At 40.7% G+C, this 23,055-nt stretch overlaps 2 protein-coding genes across 2 annotated transcripts in view; both read left to right on the top strand.

The window, feature by feature from the left end:
- relt (RELT TNF receptor) overlaps nt 1-23,055 on the top strand; it is a 470,714-nt gene that overhangs the window by 155,660 nt on the left and 291,999 nt on the right. The gene's annotated exons all lie outside the window — the stretch shown is intronic.
- LOC307002403 (uncharacterized protein) lies at nt 1,292-12,020 on the top strand (the record flags this gene model as incomplete). The annotated part of the gene is made up of 8 exons (XM_079619985.1): nt 1,292-1,432; nt 5,145-5,364; nt 6,369-7,396; nt 7,517-7,586; nt 7,676-7,841; nt 8,527-8,667; nt 11,867-11,928; nt 12,010-12,020. The coding sequence occupies exons 2-8, from the start codon at nt 5,157-5,159 to the stop codon at nt 12,018-12,020; spliced, it is 1,686 nt and encodes a 561-aa protein (XP_079476111.1). The 5' UTR covers nt 1,292-1,432; nt 5,145-5,156.

Raw genomic sequence — 23,055 nt, 5'->3', positions numbered from 1 at the left:
AGGTCCATTGGTAACTTATAAAAATAATGTCATATTTGCGTAAACTGTTACTACCGTATATCACACGACACTAGCACATTAAGATAAGATATGAAAAAATCATGTTCCTCTGCCTCTTTCTGGTTAAATACTGTTTATAGATGGGTAAAAAGACTGTTTGCTAACTGTTAAATGCACTGTAAAAAATTGCTGTAGATTCTACAGCAAAATTCTACAGAAATTTATTGTTTTAGCATTTTACAAGTTATTACTGTAATTCGCAATGCATTATGGGTCAAAAAGAGTATTACAGTTGTTAACGGTATATTTCCCTGTCAACTGTAAATTGATTTACAGGTAAGAGGTGTTTTCACTGTAGTTTCATACATTTTACAACAATTTACTGTGACGTGGCATTATGGGATTGCGCGGGCTAATACAGGTTTAAAAAATTGGTGGACTGGAGCAGGGCAAGAAGAGTTGAAGATAAAAGGCACCATTTATAACATTTTTGGTAAGTTAACTTAAATTTACGTCCATAAATATTACAATCTAATGTATTACTTAATGCTGTTTAAGCGATTCATATTTAAGAATTCATAACATAGGCATGTATGCAATTAATTTCATCGACTTGTTAACAACTGCGTGTTATCAGGACATTTAGTGGGATGTAAAAGTGTTTGATTCCAATATTTTCCCTCCAGAAACGTTACGTTTATTTAGTAAAGGAATGTGTCTTTAATTTTAAATTTCTTGTTGCAGGCGAGGCATAGAATCGCGACGGCGCGCGCCATAACAGTGAGACGAAGCTGAACTGTCACAAGGTAAAAAACCATCGTAAATGTTGGACGAATTCTGCAGTTTGTTACAGTTTTATTCGCATTTGCTCTCAAGAGAGTATTTTTAGAGCATTTGCAGTTTGGCAGACAAGACAAATCCACTGAAGTGTTAGTGAGACAAAACTATTCGCACGTGCAGTTAGCTTTCTTGACGAAAAACATTAGAATAGCTTATTAACATCGTTGGATGCTGCTATATTTTCTCATTTATTTCACCAGTTTTGATTTCTTATTGATAGCATGTAAAAACAGTGTTTACAAAGGCCTGCGTCATAACTAAATTGAACGCAAAGCAATTTTTGGTAACTTAAATTTACGTCCATAAATATTACAATCTAATGTATTAATGCTGTTTAAGCGATTTATATTTTGAACAGAATTCATAACATAGGCATCAGATGCAATTAATTTCATCGACTTGTTAACAACTGCGTGTTATCAGGATATTTAGTGGGATGTAAAAGTGTTTGATTCCAATATTTTCCCTCCAGAAACGTTACGTTTATTTAGTAAAGGAATGTGTCTTTAATTTTAAATTTCTTGTTGCAGGCGAGGCATAGAATCGCGACGGCGCGCGCCATAACAGTGAGACGAAGCTGAACTGTCACAAGGTAAAAAACCATCGTAAATGTTGGACGAATTCTGCAGTTTGTTACAGTTTTATTCGCATTTGCTCTCAAGAGAGTATTTTTAGAGCATTTGCAGTTTGGCAGACAAGACAAATCCACTGAAGTGTTGGTGAGACAAAACTATTCGCACGTGCAGTTAGCTTTCTTGACGAAAAACATTAGAATAGCTTAGCCTATATATGATGAACATCGTTGGATGCTGCTATTTTCTCATTTATTTCACCAGTTTTGATTTCTTATTGATAGCATGTAAAACCAGTGTTTACAAAGGCCTGCGTCATAAATAAATTTAACGCAAAGCAATTTTTGGTAACTTAAATTTACGTCCATAAATTACAATCTGTATTACTTAATGCTGTTTAAGCGATTTATATTTTGAACAGAATTCATAACATGTCAGATGCAATTAATTTCATCGACTTGCAACTAATTTCAACTGACAAATCCACTGAAGTGTTGGTGAGACAAAACTATTTGCACGTGCAGTTAGCTTTCTTGACGGAAAAATATTAGAATAGGCTATATATGATATGAACATCGTTGGATGCTGCTATTTTCTCATTTATTTCACTAGTTCTTTTTATTTGTATTTTTATTGAGAGCATGTAAAACCAGTGTTTAACAAAGGCCTGCCTGCGTCATAACTAAATTTAACGCAAAGCAATTTGCTGCGAACAATGTAATGCCTATTCGCCTTTGCTCTCGAGAGAGTATTTTTTTAGAGCATTTGCAGTTTGGAAGACAAGACACAATTACTGAAGTGCTGTTGAAACAAAACTACATACAGTAAATACGCACGTGTAGTTAGCTTTGCTGATGAAAAACATTAGAATATATGATTTTAACAGTTGGATGCTGCTATTTTCTCATTTATTTCACTAGTTTGGATTTCTTATTGAGAGCATGTAAAACCAGTGTTTAACAAATCCCTGCGTCATAACTAAATTCAAAATGACTGGCAAAAGATTTGAAAGTTCATTTTATTTTCTGTTCAAAGTTCCCATAGTTATCGTTTTCTTAATATAACTTGAACCTAAATCTAAATGAGAAATGTATCTCTGTAAATTGTGTCAACATGAGAGCAATACCATTGTAGGTTTTACTAAGCATATGAAAGGTCACAGTAATGTTCCAAACTGCTGTTTTACCTGTGGTGTACCTGACTGTTCCCGTGCATTTACAAAATTTGCAGCTTTTAAGTCTCATCTATATAGAGACCATACAGGTTATCGGAAGTCTCGTAAAGGTGCCAGATTTGACCAAATAGACACAACACTGATTTGCCAGATTGGATATTGTCATTTCACATGTACAACTCTGAATGACTTAATTAGGCATTTAAAAGGTCATATTGATGAGGGCAGGGAAATAAAATGCCCCTTTAAGAGTTGTGAGAGGACATTTAGTGTGAAATCCACATTTGCATCTCATATCTCAAGAAAACACAAAAACAGCCCACCTGAGCTTCTAAATGAAGCAGTTTTTGCAAACCCACCACAACATGTGTGTCAGCCCTGTACATCTCAAGATGAGAGTGAGGGGCCTGAGCCATGTGAAGTCTTTGAAAGTGTAGATGAAGATTATTTTCTGAAGAATTTGACTTTGTTTTATTTGAAACTGCAAGCAAAGCTTCTTTTACCTTCATCTGTAATTCAGACCATCATTGAGGAAGTCCAAGGAATTCATGATCTGACCCAGGCAAGCGTCTACTCAAATCTTAAGGACAAATTGTCAGAACTTGGGGTGTCTAGTGACGCAATAATTAATGTTATTGAAGACCTCAAAAAGAATGACTTACTTAAGGCAGGCAATTATATGTTGCGTACAGATCAATGTCGCAAGACAGTCTTTAAAAACTCCTTCAATTACGTGGAGCCAATGCCTTTGTATTTAGGTACCAATGACTCTGGGAAAGAATGCTTTGCCCAGTACGTGCCTATAAAGGAAACTCTTAATGCCCTTTTTGAATCAGAGGATTTCAAAAAGCAATATGAACTATCTCATTCTCGACTACCGAACAAAGATGTGTTTGAGGACATTTGGGATGGGCATAATATTGCCAATAATGCCTCATTTAAAACAGACAAATCATCTATGGCCTTAATTCTCTATCAAGATGCTTTCGAGGTTGTAAATCCTTTAGGATCAGGTCGAAAAAAACACAAGATTTTGGCAGTATATTTGACACTTGGTGACATTTTACCATACAACAGGTCCAATGTTGATCAGATGCAGCTTGCTCTTCTCTGCAGGGAACAAGATTTTAAGAATTTTGGACAGGATGTTGTTTTTAATCAATTGATTAAAGACCTAAAAGACCTAGAGGAGTGTGGCATTGCACTGAAGGATGGTAAAGTTATTAAAGGGACTCTGTGTGCAATAGCAGGAGACAATCTGGGGTCACACGGTATTGGTGGCTTCCAGGAGAACTTTAGCAGGAGTACTTTTTTTTGTCGATTTTGTGACATAGACAGACAAACATTTGAGTGTAGTCCATGGTCAGCTGGTTCAAAAAGAACAAAGCTGTCATATCAGCAGCACATTGAAGACCTAAGAGAAAGCAACAGAGAATCTGTGTGTGGAATAAAATCTGACTCCGTATTCAACCAGCTGCTTTACTTTCATGTCTGCCAGCCTGGTCTCCCACCATGTCTAGGTCATGACCTTTTTGAGGGTGTTGTTTCCTGTGACTTGGCATTGTGCATCAACTACCTGGTAAACAAAGAGAAGCATTTCACATATGCAGAACTGAATAGAAGGATAAGTCAGTTTACTTACCTTGGAAATGAAGCAGATGACAAACCTCCAGAGTTTTGTCCAAATAGTGAGAAGTTAAGTGGGCATGCAGTCCAAAATTGGTGTCTGTTGAGAGTTCTCCCTTTGTTGATTGGAGACAGGATAAAAAAACCAACCGAAAATAGTGTGTGGAAGTTGATTTTGCTCTTAAGAGAAATAGTTGTGCATGTGTGTTCACCAGCTATTACTCCTGACCAGGTTGCTTATTTGGGTGTCCTCATCGAAGAATACATCCAGTCTAGAGTGGAGTTATTTCCAGAGTTTAACCTTAAACCAAAACACCACTATCTTTGTCACTATCCAGAGCTTATAATCCAATTTGGACCTCTGATCCGTCTTTGGACTCTGAGATTTGAAAGTAAGCACTCTTACTTCAAACAGTGTGCAAGAAAATTGCACAACTTTAAAAACCTGTGTGCTACTTTAGCAGAGAGACATCAGCTCTTACAAGCATACTTAAGTGCTGGGACTCTTTTTCCACCTGTAGTTCAGGTGGGAAGAGGAGATGCATTTTATGCTGGTGACTACAATGACAGCATTAAGGCAGCAACTTTAGCATTTAATTTCACTCATGACTCCACTGTAGCTGCAAATGATGTCATCTACAAAGGCACCAAGTACAAAAAAAACATGCATGTTGCACTAAAAAAAGACGAAGGTGGTCTACACATGGGTGAGATTAAGCTGATTTTAATTCATTGTAATGATTCCGTCTACTTTGTTGTGAGGAGGCAGCAGGCTGTGGAGCTTGTTGATATGGGTATCCATTTTCTAACAGAGACAGTTCAAGATTCAAACTACATGTGTGTAAAGCAAGAGAATCTCCTTGATTATTATCCTCTAGCGCAGTACAAGATGAATGACATACCAGTGATTATTTTTCATCACTCTCTCCCAGATTTGTAGAAACATGTCCGCATTAGGGGAGGATGTACGAGATGCTGTGTTGGCAGTCCTACCTGGGCTGCAAGAGGAGAAACTACTGTCTCTCCTGAACAAGTTGGCAAGCATAGGAGTTGAGTCCAAATCTGACCTGCAGTTAGTTAAAGAGGAGGATTTGCCTGATCACATCACGCCAATACAGTGTCGCCGCCTCCTCAATGCTTGGAATGTAGAAGGTATGTCATGGTCATCTTCCTCATCATTACTGCAAAAGTACTTGACATGAATGTTTAAATAGAAGACTTCACTGACAATTTATAATTTTCTCACCTGTATGCTGACTCAAACTCTTACAACTTTTGCTTTTTTTGTGAAACATTAACAAATAAATTGATGGAGATGTGTGATTTTGTTCATACAATGTATGTCTATGTCGTCCAACACTTCCAAGTTCCATAAAGGACTTAAAGGCATCATAAAGATATGAGGGGGTATAATTATTGTTTTCTGATGTAATATTATAATTTTTGAGTAAAATGCAACTTTATTCAGTATAAATCTTGACTTAAATGGTCTCATTGGCATGATTATGATTTGAAGTTTGATTACACATCCTTGATTATGTTGGATTATGAATAATCTTCATGCTGCCATTACATCCTTCTTGGAGCCTGAGAGTTTAGGACCTTAAAGGGATCGTTCACCCAATAATGAAAATTCTGACATCATTTACTCACCCTCATGTTGTTCCAAACCTCCTGTATGAGTTTCTCTCTTCTGCTGAACACAAAAGAAGATATTTTGAATAATGTTGGTAACCAGACAGTTGGCGGTAGCCATTTACTTGGATAGTATTATTTTTTTCCTATTATGGAAGTCAATGGCTACTGTCAACTGTCTGGTTACCAACATTATTCAAAATATCATCTTTTGTGTTCAACAGAAGAGAGAAACTCATACAGGTTTGGAACAACATGAGGGTAAATGATGTCAGAATTTTCTTTTTTTTTGTGAACTATCCCTTTAAGCAAGGACCCTACTGACTTGCATTGTATGGATGTAAACATCACAATTAAAAATATTAAATATTAAAATAAAAAATTAAGTTGCATTTGAGACAACATAAGGGTAAATAATGAGAATCATTTTTGAGTAATTTTTATTTTCGGTAACTACTTTAGTGTTAATTATGTGTGGATGCTGAGCTGTATAAAGTTTTTTTTGTTTTTTGTTTTTTTAGACCAAACAAGATGTGTCAAAGTAACACCTCTAGACTCCACACAAATAGTCTTTGATACCACAATGAAGGACTTTCCATCATCAAATTATAGTTCCTCATGCACACCAAGTGTCTCCAGCACAGACAGTTCAAGTACAACTGTGGACTTAAGTGTATGGCCTGAAAACTTTGAAGTTCCCTGGAATAGGATGCCTTCTGCTATTAAAACAGCCATTGCGCTAGGGAAACGCCCCACAGCTAAAGATCGCAGAGAAATGATAAGAATAGTTGTGGATGAGATGAGACTGACAGAGTTAAATCCATCAAAATCCCAGTGCTTGATTGTCGCGAAAAAGATTGTTAAACAGTATTCGCAAAGCTTTGCTGATGTCCTGGTAGATGGAACAAGAATAGGGACTGGCTATGGATCTCTTTTGACTCAACTAAAAACAAGAGTGGAGCATGTTAATCGTGGCTGCTTGTTGTCAAGACGCAGGACACAGAAAAAGACCTCAAATTCATCAGGAGAAGACATTGCCCCAGGACCTGCAGACCAGTATGGTTGTGTGAGATGGCAGCCTGAGTGTCCACAAGAAGAATCTGAGGAGAGTCTCCAAGAAAAACAAAAAGAAATGAAAGACCTCTACAGTACTGAGGGGCCAGCTGGGGTAGAGAGAGGACATCTCACACAGTTAATGAATGCAACATACTACCTACAACGGAAATCCATCAATGCCTGCCCATCACCATCGATTGCTGACTTGAAAAATGACTGGCCTTATCTTTTCACGCCCAAAGAATTGTACAACCACTTTAAATCTCTTACAAACATAACCATTCTAGAGAAACTTGAGAAGTCTATGGAAGAAAAGGGAAAGATGATACTTCAGTTCTTCAGACAAATGCCAGCAGGGACTAATACAGATGAGATGCAACGCATACTTATGAAGTATGATGACAGTGGAGCATCCTGTTTAATCCCATGTGTGGTCCTTCTGCTTCTGTCACACTTCAAAGAAAAACCTGAAGCACTCTTTCTTCAAACCGATGTAAGTCATATACAGTGCTTTTCTATTATAACATTTTGTTGTGGGGTTATATTTTGTTTTCATATACTGCATTTAATTACATTTACAATGTTTTCCTTTTATTTCCTTTTTGTCTTGTAGATGTCAGCAACAGCAGCTGATGTGGAAAAAAGTTCTACACTTCCAGACTCTCCGAGACTGATTGTCTTAGGTAATGTATATTCCAAAATCTTTAAATTACATTTTGTTGTATTTTAGCATACATTTTTATAAAGTGTTTCTTATATTTATTATTTTTAGGTGAAATTCTTACTGCAACCCAGTGGATGCTGAGTATCGAGGGTCAAGTGGTTATGAATCCACACCCCAATTTTATGGCTGGATTTGCTGCTTTGTTTTCAACGTTCTACAACTTTAATCTGGTGTACCAGCACGAGGCATCCTGCACACTTGAATTTGTTCAAAGGTAACAGTTTACTTAAATATAAATGTGTATATGTTAAAGGATTAGTTCACCCAAAAATTAAAGTTCTGTCATTAATTAACTACTGACCTTTGTTCACTTTCGGTTTTGCAACTTTCAAGGTCTAGAAAGGCAGTTAAGACATTGTTAAAATAGACCATGTCACTACAGTGGATCAACCTTAATGTTATGACCTTAATAATACTTTGTAAAAATAACGACTTTATTCAACAATCTCTTCTCTTCTGTGTCAGTCTCTGACGCTGTTAATTAAGTAAACACAGTGCAGCGCTTCCAGGTTCTACATTAGAACGTGTTCAAGTATTCTCATCACTTTATAACATTAAGGTTAATCCACTGGAGTTACATGAAATATTTTAATTATGTTTTTACTACCTTTCTGGGGCTTGAAAGTTGCAATGACATTGTGGTCTATGTGTGGGTCAGAAACCTCTCTGATTTCATCAAAAATATATTAATGTGTGTTCCTGAAAATGAATGAAGGTCAGTGGTTAATTAATGACAGATTAATGAGTAATTAATTACAGAAATGTCATTTTGGGGTGAACCAACCCTTTATAATACATTAGTAGTGCAGCCAATGCTTATTGTAAAGTGGTATATTTTCATTAGTCTACACATGATCCTAAAGCTTCTGCTTGTGTTTTTCTGACTGATTTTTCTGCAGATGTTTTGTTGGAATCAACCCATCCACTGGTACCAAAACAGTCAAAAAAAGTGGGAAGAGCTCAGAGAAGAGGAACAACACAGTCAATCCTCATGTGTCTACTCTTCTCAGAAGGCTAATGGACTTTGAGTGGTTATGCATGTAAGTTGTCAAATGTATATACATATAAAAAAAAACTACAGGAGGAGATGTCTATAAAATGACACTTAATTCTATAATCTTGTTCAGTAAGATCTTGTTCTCCTGCCAAAAAGTGTTCAACTTACACAACATGTAAAAAAGTACTTTACATTAAAACAGTTAAAATGTTTTTAGAGGGAATGTTGTCAATCACCAGAATTTGTGTTGTTTATCACAAACATTTATACAAAAAAATAATAATAATAAAAAAGCAGAAATGTGAGTTTTAACAGGAGATGTGAGATAACCATAATGCCATCTTGTTGTTTGTGCTTAAAGGGATAGTTCACCCAAAAATGGAAATTCCGTCATCATTACTCACCCCCATGTTGTTCCAAACCTGTATGAGATTCTTTCTTCTGTTGAACACAAAAGAAGATATTTTGAAGAATGTTGGTAATCAAACAGTTGATGGTAGCCATTTACTTTCAACTGTCTGGTTACCAAAATTCATTAAAATATCATCTTTTGTGTTAAACAGAAGAAAGAAACTCATACAGGTTTGGAACAAATTGAGGGTGAGTAAACAGAATGATGACAGAATTTTAATTTTTGGATGAACTGTCCCTTTAACTTTTATTGAACCCAGAATCTTGCTTTTAAGTCTTACACGATATTTGTAGTTATTTTGTGACTGATTTTGAAAAGATTTTCTGTACTTGAAAAAGTAAAATTGTTGTTACCAGTCTTGCAGTAATTTGCTTGTTTTAATAAATATTTTTTCTACAACAGCTTTGACTTTGTGTTTGTTTTTTATGTTTATTTTAATCCATTTACATCAATATAATGGTAAATAATAGAGTAGTGTACTGTTAAAATGATTCTTTTCAGCTTTTTAAATGTTAAACTATTTACAGCAGCATCTTGAATTTTGGGGGTATTTACAGGATTTTATTGGCAATTGTATCGCCAGGTAAATTCTGTACTTTAGTGAAATTACAAAAAATTGCTGTAAAATATATTTACAGGATTTTATTGGCAACTTTATTGCCAGGTAAATACTGTACTTTAGTGAAATTACAAAATATTGCTGTAAAATAAAATACAATTTTAATTCAATGTTACTGTAAAAAAACTACTAATTACTGTATTTCATATACAACAATTAACTGTAAATTGCTTTACAGTATTATACTGTAATCAATTTTACAGCAATTACCAACATTTTTACAGGACTTTATTGGCAACTTTTTTGCCAGTAAATTCCTGTAAATTCTACAGGACATTTTTTACAGTGTGACAATTAACTAAAGATTAAATAACTAACAATTTACCATCTATTAATGATGGTTATTATAAAGTGTTACCGAAAAGATATGTTAGCATTTCCATATTTTGATATTAGAAGGGAAGGGATGCAGCTGCTTTCACAACTACCAATGCTTAAAATCATCCCAAGCTAATGTTTGATGCACAGAATATATTGTGTGGTTTTCCTAACCCCCATAAATAGATTATCACGGTGGAATAGTTAGTAGGCTATAGCATGCTATGCCACTTTCATCAAAACCTATTACAAACTATAGCAATGTCATGTCATTAAATACGATAAACAGCGATTCTGGAACAAATCTGCGTCTTCCTTATCCCGTTAAAAAACACATTACAGCAAATAAAAAGTTGCACTAACTGTTCGTTACCAGCAGCATTTGCCGTCAGGCAGGTAACGTTAGCTAACATACACATATTTTTGCTAGCCTACCTGCTGCAAAATTACACCACTATTACCAGACAAGTAGAGCTATTTTATCCAGTGTAATTTATCACTTACCACTATCTTGTTTTTCTTTTTCTTTTCTGCCTTCCTGAAGCATAATTCCGCTTCATTTTGACTACCGAGGAGGTTTTGTATTTTGCCGGCCGCAGAGATCGCGTGGTTGGCTGGCTGCTGTCAGCGAGAGGGGCCCTCTTGAGGGGTATCCCGATAACAGTGTCATTGCACTTTACTGCATTGACTATCAAAGGGGCGCTCACACAGTTTGTCGTTGCATTTTATTCTTAACCAGTCGTTGTCTTGGGGCCCCAGGCCAGCTCGGGGCCCCAAGCAATTGCTTGGTTTGCTTGCCTTGTCGCGACGGGCCTGCCCACACTGTCCCAACCCCCTATCCGCCCGTCTAACCCCATCCCATGTATCTCACCCCACCCACCCACCCACCCACCTCATAAAGACCTTCCCCCTAAAACCATTACAAATGTCATATATCGTGTGCTAGGGTGCGGACTGTTGTACTGGATTTGTAGTTTTTAAGTATGATATGAAGGGTTTCCATGTTTTACTGAATAAGTTGAGCCTGTCTCTCAGCGTATATCTTATCCTTTCTAAATGGAGTGTGTTAGTTAAATCCTCTAACCACATCTTAGAGGTAGGTACGGTTTTGCTCTTCCATAGGATGAGGATTAATCTCTTTGCTATTATGAAACAATAAGAGAGAAAACGCTGTTGTGTGGGTTCTATTAACTTTAGATGGGCGACACAATGCTTGCATCCAGTGTAGGCAAGTGTCAGCCGATAAGCGTCTGAATGTCAGTGGGAGGGGCCTATGTTGTTATGATGTAAAACTGTTCGTCGATATCTTGCTATAGGCAGTCATATGCAAATATATTTGCCTGTGTGACATCACAAATCTCTCAGTTTCCAAGCGAGCCATTTTTGGAGCTTAACATTTTTTTTTTAAAGCTTTGTTTATGAGGAGGATGTTTTACTTTTAAGCAATGAAACTTGCAGGATGTTTTAATGGTACAAAGACCTCTTAAATGTCTAAGGATGTAGTTAAATTTGATTTCTCACTTTTCACTGCCCCCGAGTAGATAAAACCAGAGAAAATTAATGGAAAGAAATCGGACAAACATACTTAAATCCCTCAGCCAATTAGTTCATTTAAAAAAATATATTAAAAACAAGGAATTCAGTCTAATAATAATATTCTATTTTACCCAGTATTTGCACATTCTATATGCTTCATTGCTTATTATAAGATCACTTGGTTATCTTAGCAACATAATAAAGTCAAACTGCAAGTCGAGTCTCCTGTGTGCCACAACAGAAGGTTGTTTTTTACCCACCTGAGATATTGATATTGCCATGATCACTCTACTTTTGCACAAACACATATACCTATTCACAGATGCATTAACAGGAATATATCTCTGGGTTTATCAGGCAGGTTGATCTGTGCCTGTCAAAAAGCGGTGGCCGGCGCTTGCTCAAAGTGGATTACCCAGGTGAGGAACTGATTGGCTGAGGGATTTAAGGATGTTTGTGTGCTTCGTTTCTGTTTATTTTCTCTGGTTTTATCTACTCAGGGTCAGAGTAATTCCTTTAGCAAGGTCTCCAAACTCCATAATCTCTTCGAAGATATACTGCCACACAAGGTCAAAACTCACATACAAAACCCTGGGGACGGGATGCATATAAATGAGAAAATCCACAGACTGACAGAATACATCATGCTTTCATTGGTAAAAAGTTATTGGATGACAGATAAGACACCTGAAGTCCACTTAAAACGTCAGTCAAAGTTTCATAATCATAATGGTGTCATAATGTACTTATACGTTACCTTTCAAGTTAAACAGCCTGTATTTTCGACTGTGCCTTTAAGACTTTTGTAGTGCACAGTGCATTTCATTCAAGAACAGGGTAAGTATTAAAGGCACACAATGCAAGATTTGTACCTTAATATAACAGCTTCAAAGTCATTTCGATGGTAAACAAACTTGTAATAGGGCAAATCATCCCGATAGCAAAGCAGGGGGGGGGGGGGGGGGGGGGACGCCGCTGGCAAAACCAGCAATGCAGTTTTGAGAGGTGGTGCCACGCCAAATTTCGCGAGAATCACGACTTGCTTTACAGCACGACGTCACAAACATCACCAACATATGAAGCAGCCTCTATGGAAGACACTAGTATGCATTTCAGACGTGAATCATGGCATAGTCGACGAAGAAAACGAAGAGATCAGCCCGTGAGTGCAGAGACGGCTCTGCGTGAGTATTAAATACAAGTACTCCACAGCGACTCTAATGGTGTCACAGGTCGAGGTGGGCCAAGCCAGACTGCACCCACCCCTGGACCAGGATCACCCTGAGGAGCCAGGAGGAGGCAGGAGACAGGAATAAAAGAATAACAACTTTATTTAATGTCTAAAAGCAATTTGAAAATCCTATCTAAAATCCTCTTCCTTCCTCTTCCCAGGAATCCAAGGCAACACCGTGGTAAGTTATGGACAGGTAGGTATCGCAGGTGAGTAGGTAGGACAGGGCTCACTTCCTTCTGGCGCTGGTGCCAGACTCACAGTGGTGAGTGACGAACCCGTGGGTATCCCAGGTGAGTAGACGGTCGGAGCTCACTTCCTTCTGGCGCTGGTGCCAGACTCACAGTGGTTAGTGACGAACAGGTGGGTATCCAAGGGGAGTAGACGGTCGGGGCTCACTTCCTTCTGGCGCTGGTGCCAGACTCACAGTGGTGAGTGACGAACCGGTGGGTATCCCAGGTGAGTAGACGGTCGGAGCTCACTTCCTTCTGGCGCTGGTGCCAGACTCACAGTGGTAAAGGACGAACAGGTGGGTATCCCAGGTGAGTAGACGGTCAGGGCTCACTTCCTTCTGGCGCTGGTGCCAGACTCACAGTGGTAAAGGACGAACACCACACAAGGGTAAGCAGGGGTATTACGGTGGGATACTGAGTAGCGATTGCTGACGCGGGAAAGTGAACGCGGGCGTGACTGTCGCCGCTACTCACCGGTAGAACTTTTGCATAAACTTTGACAACACCAGCGAATTTTTCAGCCACATAGTGTTTCAATCTGATCAAATTGAAAACATTACATCGCCTCTACAACATTGGTTACTGCTTATGACCAGTAACTGCTGGATTATCGCTCCTCTGTGATCCTGACTGTGATCCTACCATCTCCACCGCTGTTGCTTACCTGAGGATCTTCGCTCCGGTCCCCCAGCCTCTCTCACTTTCCTGTACATGATGACGTGGTTTCTCCGGTCAATTTTCTGCTTCGTGCTTGGCTGGTTTCTGGTGTCTCCTGCCCACCTGCAAGTCGATGCTCTGTTCCAGTACTCTGTCGCTGAGCTTCTGAAGCTCCGACGCCATGTCGATGTCCTCCAGCCTCCACCTGGTTGCTCCATTCCGTCGGACATCATCTACCAGCCAAACCGGAGATACATCCACCGTGGATCGCGCGGTAAGTGCTTTTATAAGAACTCTAGTTCTTTCATACCAACTTGGTTTACCACACGCCGCCGCTCTCGTAACGCTTGCCGGGGAGCTAATCATAGTAGTCTGGCTAGCCTGCCTAAAGTGGCTAACTCTGCTTGTAAAAGTAGCTTTGCCACCGTCAACTTTGGTCTCCTGAACATTCGCTCTCTTAATAACAAGGGTCCGCTAGTCAGAGATGTTATTATGGATTTTAATCTTGATTTTTTATGTTTGACTGAGACCTGGCAGCTGACTAACGATTTTATTCCTCTCAACGAGTCTGCGCCTCCGGGGTTTGTTTACAATTGCCAGCCCCGTGCTTCTGGACGTGGCGGAGGTCTCGCACTGTTGCATCGCGAGACCTTGAAAGTTTTGCCGATTCCTGCTTCACCTCTATTTTTATCCTTTGAGTATTCTGCCTCATTGTTGCCCGGACCCTCTCCCACAGTTGTGGTCACTGTTTACCGTCCCCCAAAATATAACAAAGATTTTTTGAATGATTTCTCCCAGCTCTTCACTCATCTGTCAACCCTATCCCATAATTTAAAAAATTCTGGGTGACTTTAATATTCATATGGATAATATCAGTTCTCCGCTCTCCAGAGACTTTTCATCTTGCCTGGAAAGCATCGGTCTGCGTTTATATATTGACTCTCCAACTCATTGTGGGGGGCACACATTGGATTTAGTTTGTTGTTCTGGTGTCATCCCCTCTGTTTGTAAAACTCACTCTGTTGCCTTTTCCGACCACATGCACATTACTTTTAACATCACCCTTCCGATATCTAAAATGACCCTCCCTCGCACCATCTCCTTCCGGAATATCAAGGACATTAACATTGTCACCTTTGCATCTGATATTAATAATTTTCCAAGTGTATCTGCCTGCTGTTCACCTGATGAATTAGTTTCTTATTACAACAAATATCTTCACACTCTCTTGGACACCCATGCTCCCATGAGATCCAGATCAGTCTCTTTCACCCGCTCAGCACCCTGGTTCACTCCTGCCCTACGTCTTCTGAAATCTCAGGGTCGTCAGCTGGAACGCCTTGCTTATAGAACTGGACTCACCATTCACAATAATATGTACAAGGATCATGTTAATCTGTATAAGGACTCCCTCTCTTCAGCTAAATCTGCTTACTACTCTCATTTAATTCACTCAAATCATCAAAATTCCAAAACCCTGTTTTCCCTTCTCACCTCCATTACAAAACCTCCTGATTCTCTTCCCTACCACATGCAATCCCAGGACTACTGCAATAAACTTATGTCCTTTTTTGTTTAAAAAATCACAGACATCCATCAACACCTGACTTCTGGAGCTGCAGCTTCTGGAGGCAACTTTAACACCCCTTATCCACCCCTAACTACTACTTTCTCAAGTTTTGAACTTCCCTCCGTTCAAGCCATTTCGGACATTATTCATAAATCTAAACCCTGCACATGCCAGCTTGACCCACTTCCGTCCACTTTGGTCAAATTCTGTTGCTCTTCACTTGCCCCTCTCATCACTGAGATTATTCACTCCTCTTTAAGTTCCGGTTCCGTCCCCCCTTCACTCAAAACTGCCTCGGTCACACCCATTCTGAAAAAACCTGGTCTGGACCCCACTAATTTCAGCAATCTTCGTCCAATATCTAACTTACCCTTCTTATCTAAAATTCTGGAAAAAACAGTCGCTTCTCAACTTCATAATCACCTCATGTCGAACAGCATCTACGAGCAGTTTCAATCCGGCTTCCGTCCCCTGCATAGCACTGAAACCGCACTCCCCAAAATTTCAGATGACCTTCTCATGGCTTCTGATTCTGGGTTACTTTCTATTCTCATTCTACTGGACCTTACAGCAGCTTTTGATACCATTTATCATCCTACCCTCCTTAGTCGATTATCATCTATTGGTATCACCCACACTCCCATAGCCTGGTTTACTTCATACATTTCTGATCGCACACAGTTCATACAACTCAAATCCCAGAAATCCGTTACCTTCCCTGTCTCCGCTGCAGTGCCCCAAGGATCTGTATTGGGGCCTCTCCTTTTTATCATCTACATCCTCCCTCTTGGTCACATCCTCCGTAAACATAACATTCAATTTCATTGCTACGCGGACGACACCCAGCTCTACCTCTCTACTAAACCATCTTCTTTACTCCCACCAACCTCTCTTACCCTGTCTCCAAGAAATCCATTCTTGGTTCTCATCCAACTTTCTCAAGCTAAACAGTTCAAAAACCGAAGTTCTTCTGGTGGGCACACCACATACTCTCTCCAAAGCTAATACAGTTTCCATTGTCATTGATAATTCAATTGTTCTTCCCTCGCCTCAGGTTAAGAGTCTGGGCGTCGTCCTCGATAGCACATTATCATTCCGCTCTCACATAAATAGCATCACCCAGTCCGCCTATTTCCACCTGCGTAACATCTCCCGTCTTCGCCCCTCTCTCACTCCACAAACCACTGCCATCCTGGTCCACAGCCTCGTCACATCGCGGATAGACTACTGCAACTCACTCCTGTTTGGTCTCCCTAATAAATCGCTCCAGAAGTTGCAGCTCCTACAGAACTCTGCTGCACGTCTGATTACTCGGACCCCCATTTTTCATCATATCACTCCTATTTTGCAACAACTTCACTGGCTTCCCATTAAACAGAGGATCATTTTTAAAATACTTCTCATTACTTACAAAGCTCTTCATAATATGGCTCCTCCTTATATCTCAGATCTCCTCCATTTAAACATCCCTACCCGTTCACTCCGATCCTCCAACACCTGCCAGCTTTCTGTCCCCCCTGCCCGTCTTGTCACAATGGGGAGCAGGGCGTTTAGTCGCTCTGCTCCCCATCTTTGGAACTCACTCCCTCCAGACCTTCGCACCATTGACTCATTTCATCTTTTCAAATCCAAACTTAAAACTCTGTTGTTTAGACAGTCATTTTCCACCTGACCCATATCTCTTCAATGTTGTCTTGCCAATTTTATTTGTTTACTGTTTTAATGTTTTTATCTGCTCTGTACAGTGTCCTTGGGTGTCCTGATAAGGCGCTTTAAATAAAATGTATTATTATTATTATTATAAGGGCCTCCGGGCCACAGCAACCTCAGGGTCGTCGGCGGAGCAGAACTCTTTTTGAACAGGCCGGATCAGAACCTCCAGCAGAGGCGTACGGTTCTCACGTGGGTTGTAACGGGCGGGCACTTCACACCATACAGGTGGGTTTCAGGGCTGCAACAGACTCAAGTCACAAGCTGAGCGGGGCTTTCGCTGGGGCAGACAGCATAACACTTCAAGCAGAGGTAAACCGTTCTCACGTGTGTTGCAGGGACAGAGTCACGAGCTGAGCGGGCCTTCACTGGAACAGACGGAATCAACACTTCAAATCGAGGTGAACGGCTCTCACATGGGTGGCAGGAGACAGAGTCACAAGCTGAGCGGGGCTTCCACTGGGACAGACAGAATCAACACTTAAAATAGAGATGAACAACTCTCACATGGGTGGCAGGAGACAGAGTCACCAGCTGAGCAGGGCTTTCACTGGGACAGACAGCATAAAAACTTCAAGCAGAGGTAAGCAGTTCTCACGTGTGCTGCCGGGACAGAGTCACAAGCTCAGCGGGCCTTCACTGGAACAGACGGAATCAACACTTCAAATTGAGGTGAACAGCTCTCACATGGGCGGCAGGAGACAGAGTCACAAGCTGAGCGGGGCTTTCACTGGAACAGACAGCATAAAACTTCAAGCAGAGATAAACAGTTCTCACATGTGCTGCCGGGGACAGAGTCGCAAGCTGAGCGGGGCTTTCACTGGAACAGACAGCATAAAAACTTCAAGCAGAGGTAAACAGTTCTCACGTGTGCTGCCGGGACAGAGTCACAAGCTCAGCGGGCCTTCACTGGAACAGACAGCATAAAACTCCAAGCAGAGATAAACAGTTCTCATGTGTAGTGTGCACACGGGGGCTTTTCCTTCTGACATCCAACAGGTGACTACAATTGATCTTACTAGGCTCTTATGTAGGGCTGGGCGATATGCCCAAAAAAAAATATCACGATATTTTTTTTTATAGTAGTAGCCTTTATTGTCACTTAGTCACAAGTACCAGTGAAATTAGCCATCAACCTGTCCATACACAAACATACATACACAATGGGGTAGACAAGACAGGGAGACAGAGCATTGAGGAAAATAATACAGCATGACATGAGGATAGGTGAGGGGAAAAAAAGGCAATTCCCAGACTATGCTCCTGTGAGGAGTACAGTCTGGGAACAGGAAAAAAAACACCTCAGCAACATTAGCACATAATCAGTACGACATGAATCCACAAGACTTGCAACAGGGGAGGGGAGTGGGGGATGGAGGTGACCCAGCACAGGCAAACAGCCATCCGGTCCTGCAGCCATGTTCGGCGCTGGTCACAGACCCGCCCGCCAGGCTGGGGGGTACAAAGCGGCGAAGGCGAGGGATGTGGGGTGGGGGGTGATTGCATATCTGTATATATATGTAAGAGTTTGTGTGTGTGTAGGCCTGGAGATTCGCTCCGCCTGGCATCCAAATCTCGGTGCCTTTGTCCGCAGGATGTTATAGCGTTAACACAGCAAGTTGCCATGGAGACAACCTTGATTAGGTCCCAAACAGAGTCAACAATCAGCAGGTGTCTGTGAGAAATGGGGGAAGGAGCAAGAGCGGCTCACTGCAGTGCTCTTCCGGGGGAGTTGTTGTTCCAACAGCGGCCTTGGCCGAGGCCAGTGCTGGTTGAGGGGGGCCGAAAGCAGATAAGATTGGGATTATTTGGTCTTGGGGCGAGTAGCCGCATTCTTTGCACGACTACTCTCTTAGTCCATTCTGGTCCATCAGCTTTTGCAAAGCCGTGAGCTTCTCCATGATGTTATCCATATTTCGGGTCACCTCCCTGTTGTTATCCATAATGCGGTTAATAGTCCCAGCCTGAGTGCTGACCGCTCTGCCCACTGCTTCAATCATGCCGGGCAGCATTGTGGGGCTTTGGACAGCTGTCACCGTCTTCTTAATTTCTTGATAAACCAGGGCAATGCCTAATCCAGTCAGCAAAAGACCTGTTATCATGGTTCCGAATAGATAGATATCTTCAATGTCCTCCACGGAAAGAGCCGCCAGACACACGACCCGCCACCTCTCCCACGCGTCCATCGTGTAGCCAGCTGCGAACGTTCCGGCAGCGCAGTCAGGTTCCCCCGAACCCAAGCTTCTCGTCGAGAAGATGGTGTCAATTGCGTTGAGAGACCAGTTGATCAAATCCATGATTTTTAGTTTGTAGAGCAGTGCGGAGAGAGTCTCTCAAAGTTAAGACATAAGACTAGACGAGAGGAGCGAAGCAGGGAAGGTCAGGGGGAGGAGAGGGAGAGAAAATGCGACCGCCTTCGTTGAGAGCCAGAAGAGAAGATATATCAGTCGATATCGATAATTATCGATAAATGTCAAATCTTTATTTATTTCAAGTTTAAAGACAGATTTGTACTCCTGCAGAAGCACAGTGAAAGCTGTAGAAACCAGAGCATTGTTTTTAAACTACTCTTTATCAGAACATATCATGACAAACACTTGCCAAACAGGGGAACATTTCACAAATCCGAGGTACAGTCAAACATTTGTAATTTTTCCTTCACAAAATAAATATCTTTATTTCAGTAATATTAGCTTGAGTTAGGATGCAGTTTACTTTATACAATTTATGTTCATTAACAAAAACAGTAACATCTGTTAAAAAAAACATTATTTTTATTTGGTAAAATGTAATATTCTTTAGTTTTATTAAAATGAACCATTGGTCATCCAGCATCATGCATTTAGATCATGATAACCACGGATAAAATGTAACTTTATGGTTTCTATGTTATTTATGAAAACCAGTAGCCTAAATACATTATTAAAAACTGTAATTATATTCCATTAGTCCTTTAATACATTGTCTACATTAATAATATTATACAATTCTATATATATATATCCCACATTTCATGGTGGAGTTATTATCACTAGGCTAACGTTACAGTAACGTTAAATCCGTGGTAAATGATGGGAATGTGTAGACGGAGAAGCTTCTGACTGTATCGTTGCGCACAGTGTTTCTCCTGTTCGTCAGCGCTGTTTCATCTGCCTTTAAACTGGTTTAAATCACTGAGACATTTGTGTTCCTCGCTGAATTCAAGCGCTCTCACTGGATCTAGTGACCGAGACCGATCAGAGTAAACGCGTCGCGTCTGCTCTAGTGAACTCGCGCTGCGCTGCCGTTTGGACTTTGAGCCGAGCGGATAAACGGTCCGTGTGGCGCGCGCGGTTCAAATGAGATTCGTTCCGCTTTTGGTGCGAAAACATTATCGAACATTTATCGAACTCTTGATATCGTTTTATCGAGAAAAATTATATCGCGATAATTATCGTTATTGTTTTATCGCCCAGCCCTACTCTTATGATGAACGGTAGACCAGCATGACACATGGGGAGTGCACGGCGATAAAAGATAAATCTTCCACACACACTCGACAGTCCAACTCCAAACATGCAACGTGGTGGGAAACGTCAATTCCAGCACTACAAATCCACTCTTCAAGTGCAAAATAAGGCCAACACTCACCCAGAGGTCTCGATCTGAAGAGCCGATGATAGTCAGAGTTGGGACAGATGTGGTGAATAATTTCCTCACCACTACAAGCGGGCTTCACTTCGCTGTTTCCAATGGTCAAGGAGGAGGCAGGAGATCGACAAGGAATCAGTATATTTCACTCAGTGCGATGTATACAACGTGATCCGAGCACTCCAAACCAGTATCCAATTTAGTGTAAAAAACATGCGTTTATGAGATTCAATTTGTCAATCATTCATCTCACTCTTTTCCAGTCCAGGCGACGAATTCCACTCTTCAAAACTGCCCTCGGATCCCACAAGCGACACTCCTCTTCTTTCACGATGATCCTTCAGCTGCAACACTCTACAAACATTTCCCAACGGGAGGGAACCACACCAGATCGACGGGGGAAGACAAAGAAACAGCAAGCCCACACGGAGAGAGAACACCCAGCCTTCCCTTCCCCTTGTGTTTTATCTTCTCCAAACACTGGCGCCACCTCAATCAGACACTCAGAGTGAAGTCCCCACACCTGTTGCCAATCTGCCGTTTAGTTGTCATGACGACAGACACACACACAAGCCCGGGGACAGTGTTACACTAAAAGTGCCCCGGCGGGAACACTTCTCTGGTGGGAATAGTTCCGGGGATTATTTGTCACCCCGTGACAATGGTACTGTTCCACTTGTCCGACACGAATGTTGCGTAGTGTCGCGACGCCTCCCCACATTTGTACGTTGATGGGCGTTCCTCTAGTTTACTGCTATGGGCGTGGTTTTGAGCCAGCGGCCAGTCTAGAACAAAGGACCCGCGAGAGACTTCCCCCCCGTCTCCATGTGCTTGCTTCTATTGGATAGCCGCGTCGCGTTCGACGGAATTAATTTGCATAAAGATGGGCATCGACCAGCTTTTTGACGCGCGGCATTTTCTCAAATGAAGCGCCGCCTTCCCGGAATTCTTTGCGAGCGCGTCAAAGTCGCTTGACGTCACCCATAGGAATATAGTGGAGTGCAGCGCGACAGAAGTGTCGCACGGACAAGTGGATCACCGCCGTAAGGGTCGCTGTTTGACAAAAACAGAAACTGCATAGTATGCCTTTAAATGCTGAATAGGAGCTGATTGATAAATGTAGTCGGTTATATACTGTACTAATATGCTTCTGGTTCAAATGTCATAATCTTGACGATTTCTGAATAAGCAAATTTTTGTGCAGCTTACTGCTAACGGTTTTGGATTGTGAACGGGAAGCCTATGTAATAAATCAAACTATTACAAAAGAGCAAGAAAAAAAGTGTTTTAAGGTGAGACACTACAGGCAAAAACACTGCTTTTTCATACACCTGTCAATTTTGAGATTTTTTTGTTTTGTTTTTTTTAGATTGTTGGAAAGAAAAAAAAATTTTTTTTAAACAGTTTTAACTGTATCTGTATAGCTCTTTATCTATTTGCGTATGTAGATCTCAATTACAATTTTTAAAGGCTGCTTTCTCAAAATTAGTTTTTTTCTCCTGCACTGAACCAGAAATCTCCACTTCAGCATCCACATACTCCAGTCCAAACTTTACAGTTGTATTCCTATCTTTTCTGATTCTGAAGGTTTTTCACAAGCGACAACAGTGTGGGTAGGGCCTAACCAGATCTAAGGCAATTGCAAAAGTTCGAGCAAAACATGCAAACTGTTCTGTCCTTGGCTGCACAGACAGACGAACACAGAACACTAAACCAAAAATGTCACAGCTGTCTTTTAAAAAGACCTCAGGGAACTGTGTCAACTTGTGTAAAAGTTAAACATGATGCAAATTGATGAGATCAATAAATCAACTCCACAAAAGTACATAAATGTATCCACTAACCTTTCAGAAACGTCCCGGTGCATCTAAAAGTAGCAACCTCTTCCTGAGTCTCTCCAGTGCACTCCTCTACTGGTTATTTCTGAGATTTTGGATGAGATTCCCGTTTTTTGTTATTGCCGTTATCCAGAGGTGGAAAGTCCAGGGGTCAGAAAGTAAAAGTCCTGCCATATGTTTATTCCACCCATGAACTCAGTCAGCTGATTTCACTAATTAGTTCTATCTCCTGGCTGAAAAACTGTGCTAATTAGCAAATCCAAGTGATTGGAACAAAATACTGAGGAGGACTTTTACTTTCTGAACCTGGACTTTCCACCTCTGCCGTTATCCGAAGCACGTGTAAAGCAGAGCCGGTGTAAAATTATCGGTCGTCTTGCGTCTTCTGAATGGGGGTGGGGCGCAGCAGCTCATTTGCATTTAAAGGGATACACACCAAAACTCACTCAAAATGGGGCACATTTGACAAGCTATAATAAATAATCTGGGGAGTATTTTGAGCTGAAATTTCACAGACAAATTCTGGGGATACCTTAGATTTATATTACATCTTGTGAAAAGGTGCATAATATGTCACTTTTAATGTAATCCATCAACTGGGGAAGTATGGTGATATCAATTAGGTACTTTTTTAACCTACCTGGGGTGGCTTCCGTTAAACATTTAAAATAATGTTC

Source organism: Phoxinus phoxinus, assembly GCF_949152265.1.
Source record: "Phoxinus phoxinus genome assembly, chromosome: 8".
NCBI lineage: Eukaryota > Metazoa > Chordata > Actinopteri > Cypriniformes > Leuciscidae > Phoxinus > Phoxinus phoxinus.
This window is presented reverse-complemented; position numbering and strand designations above follow the sequence as displayed.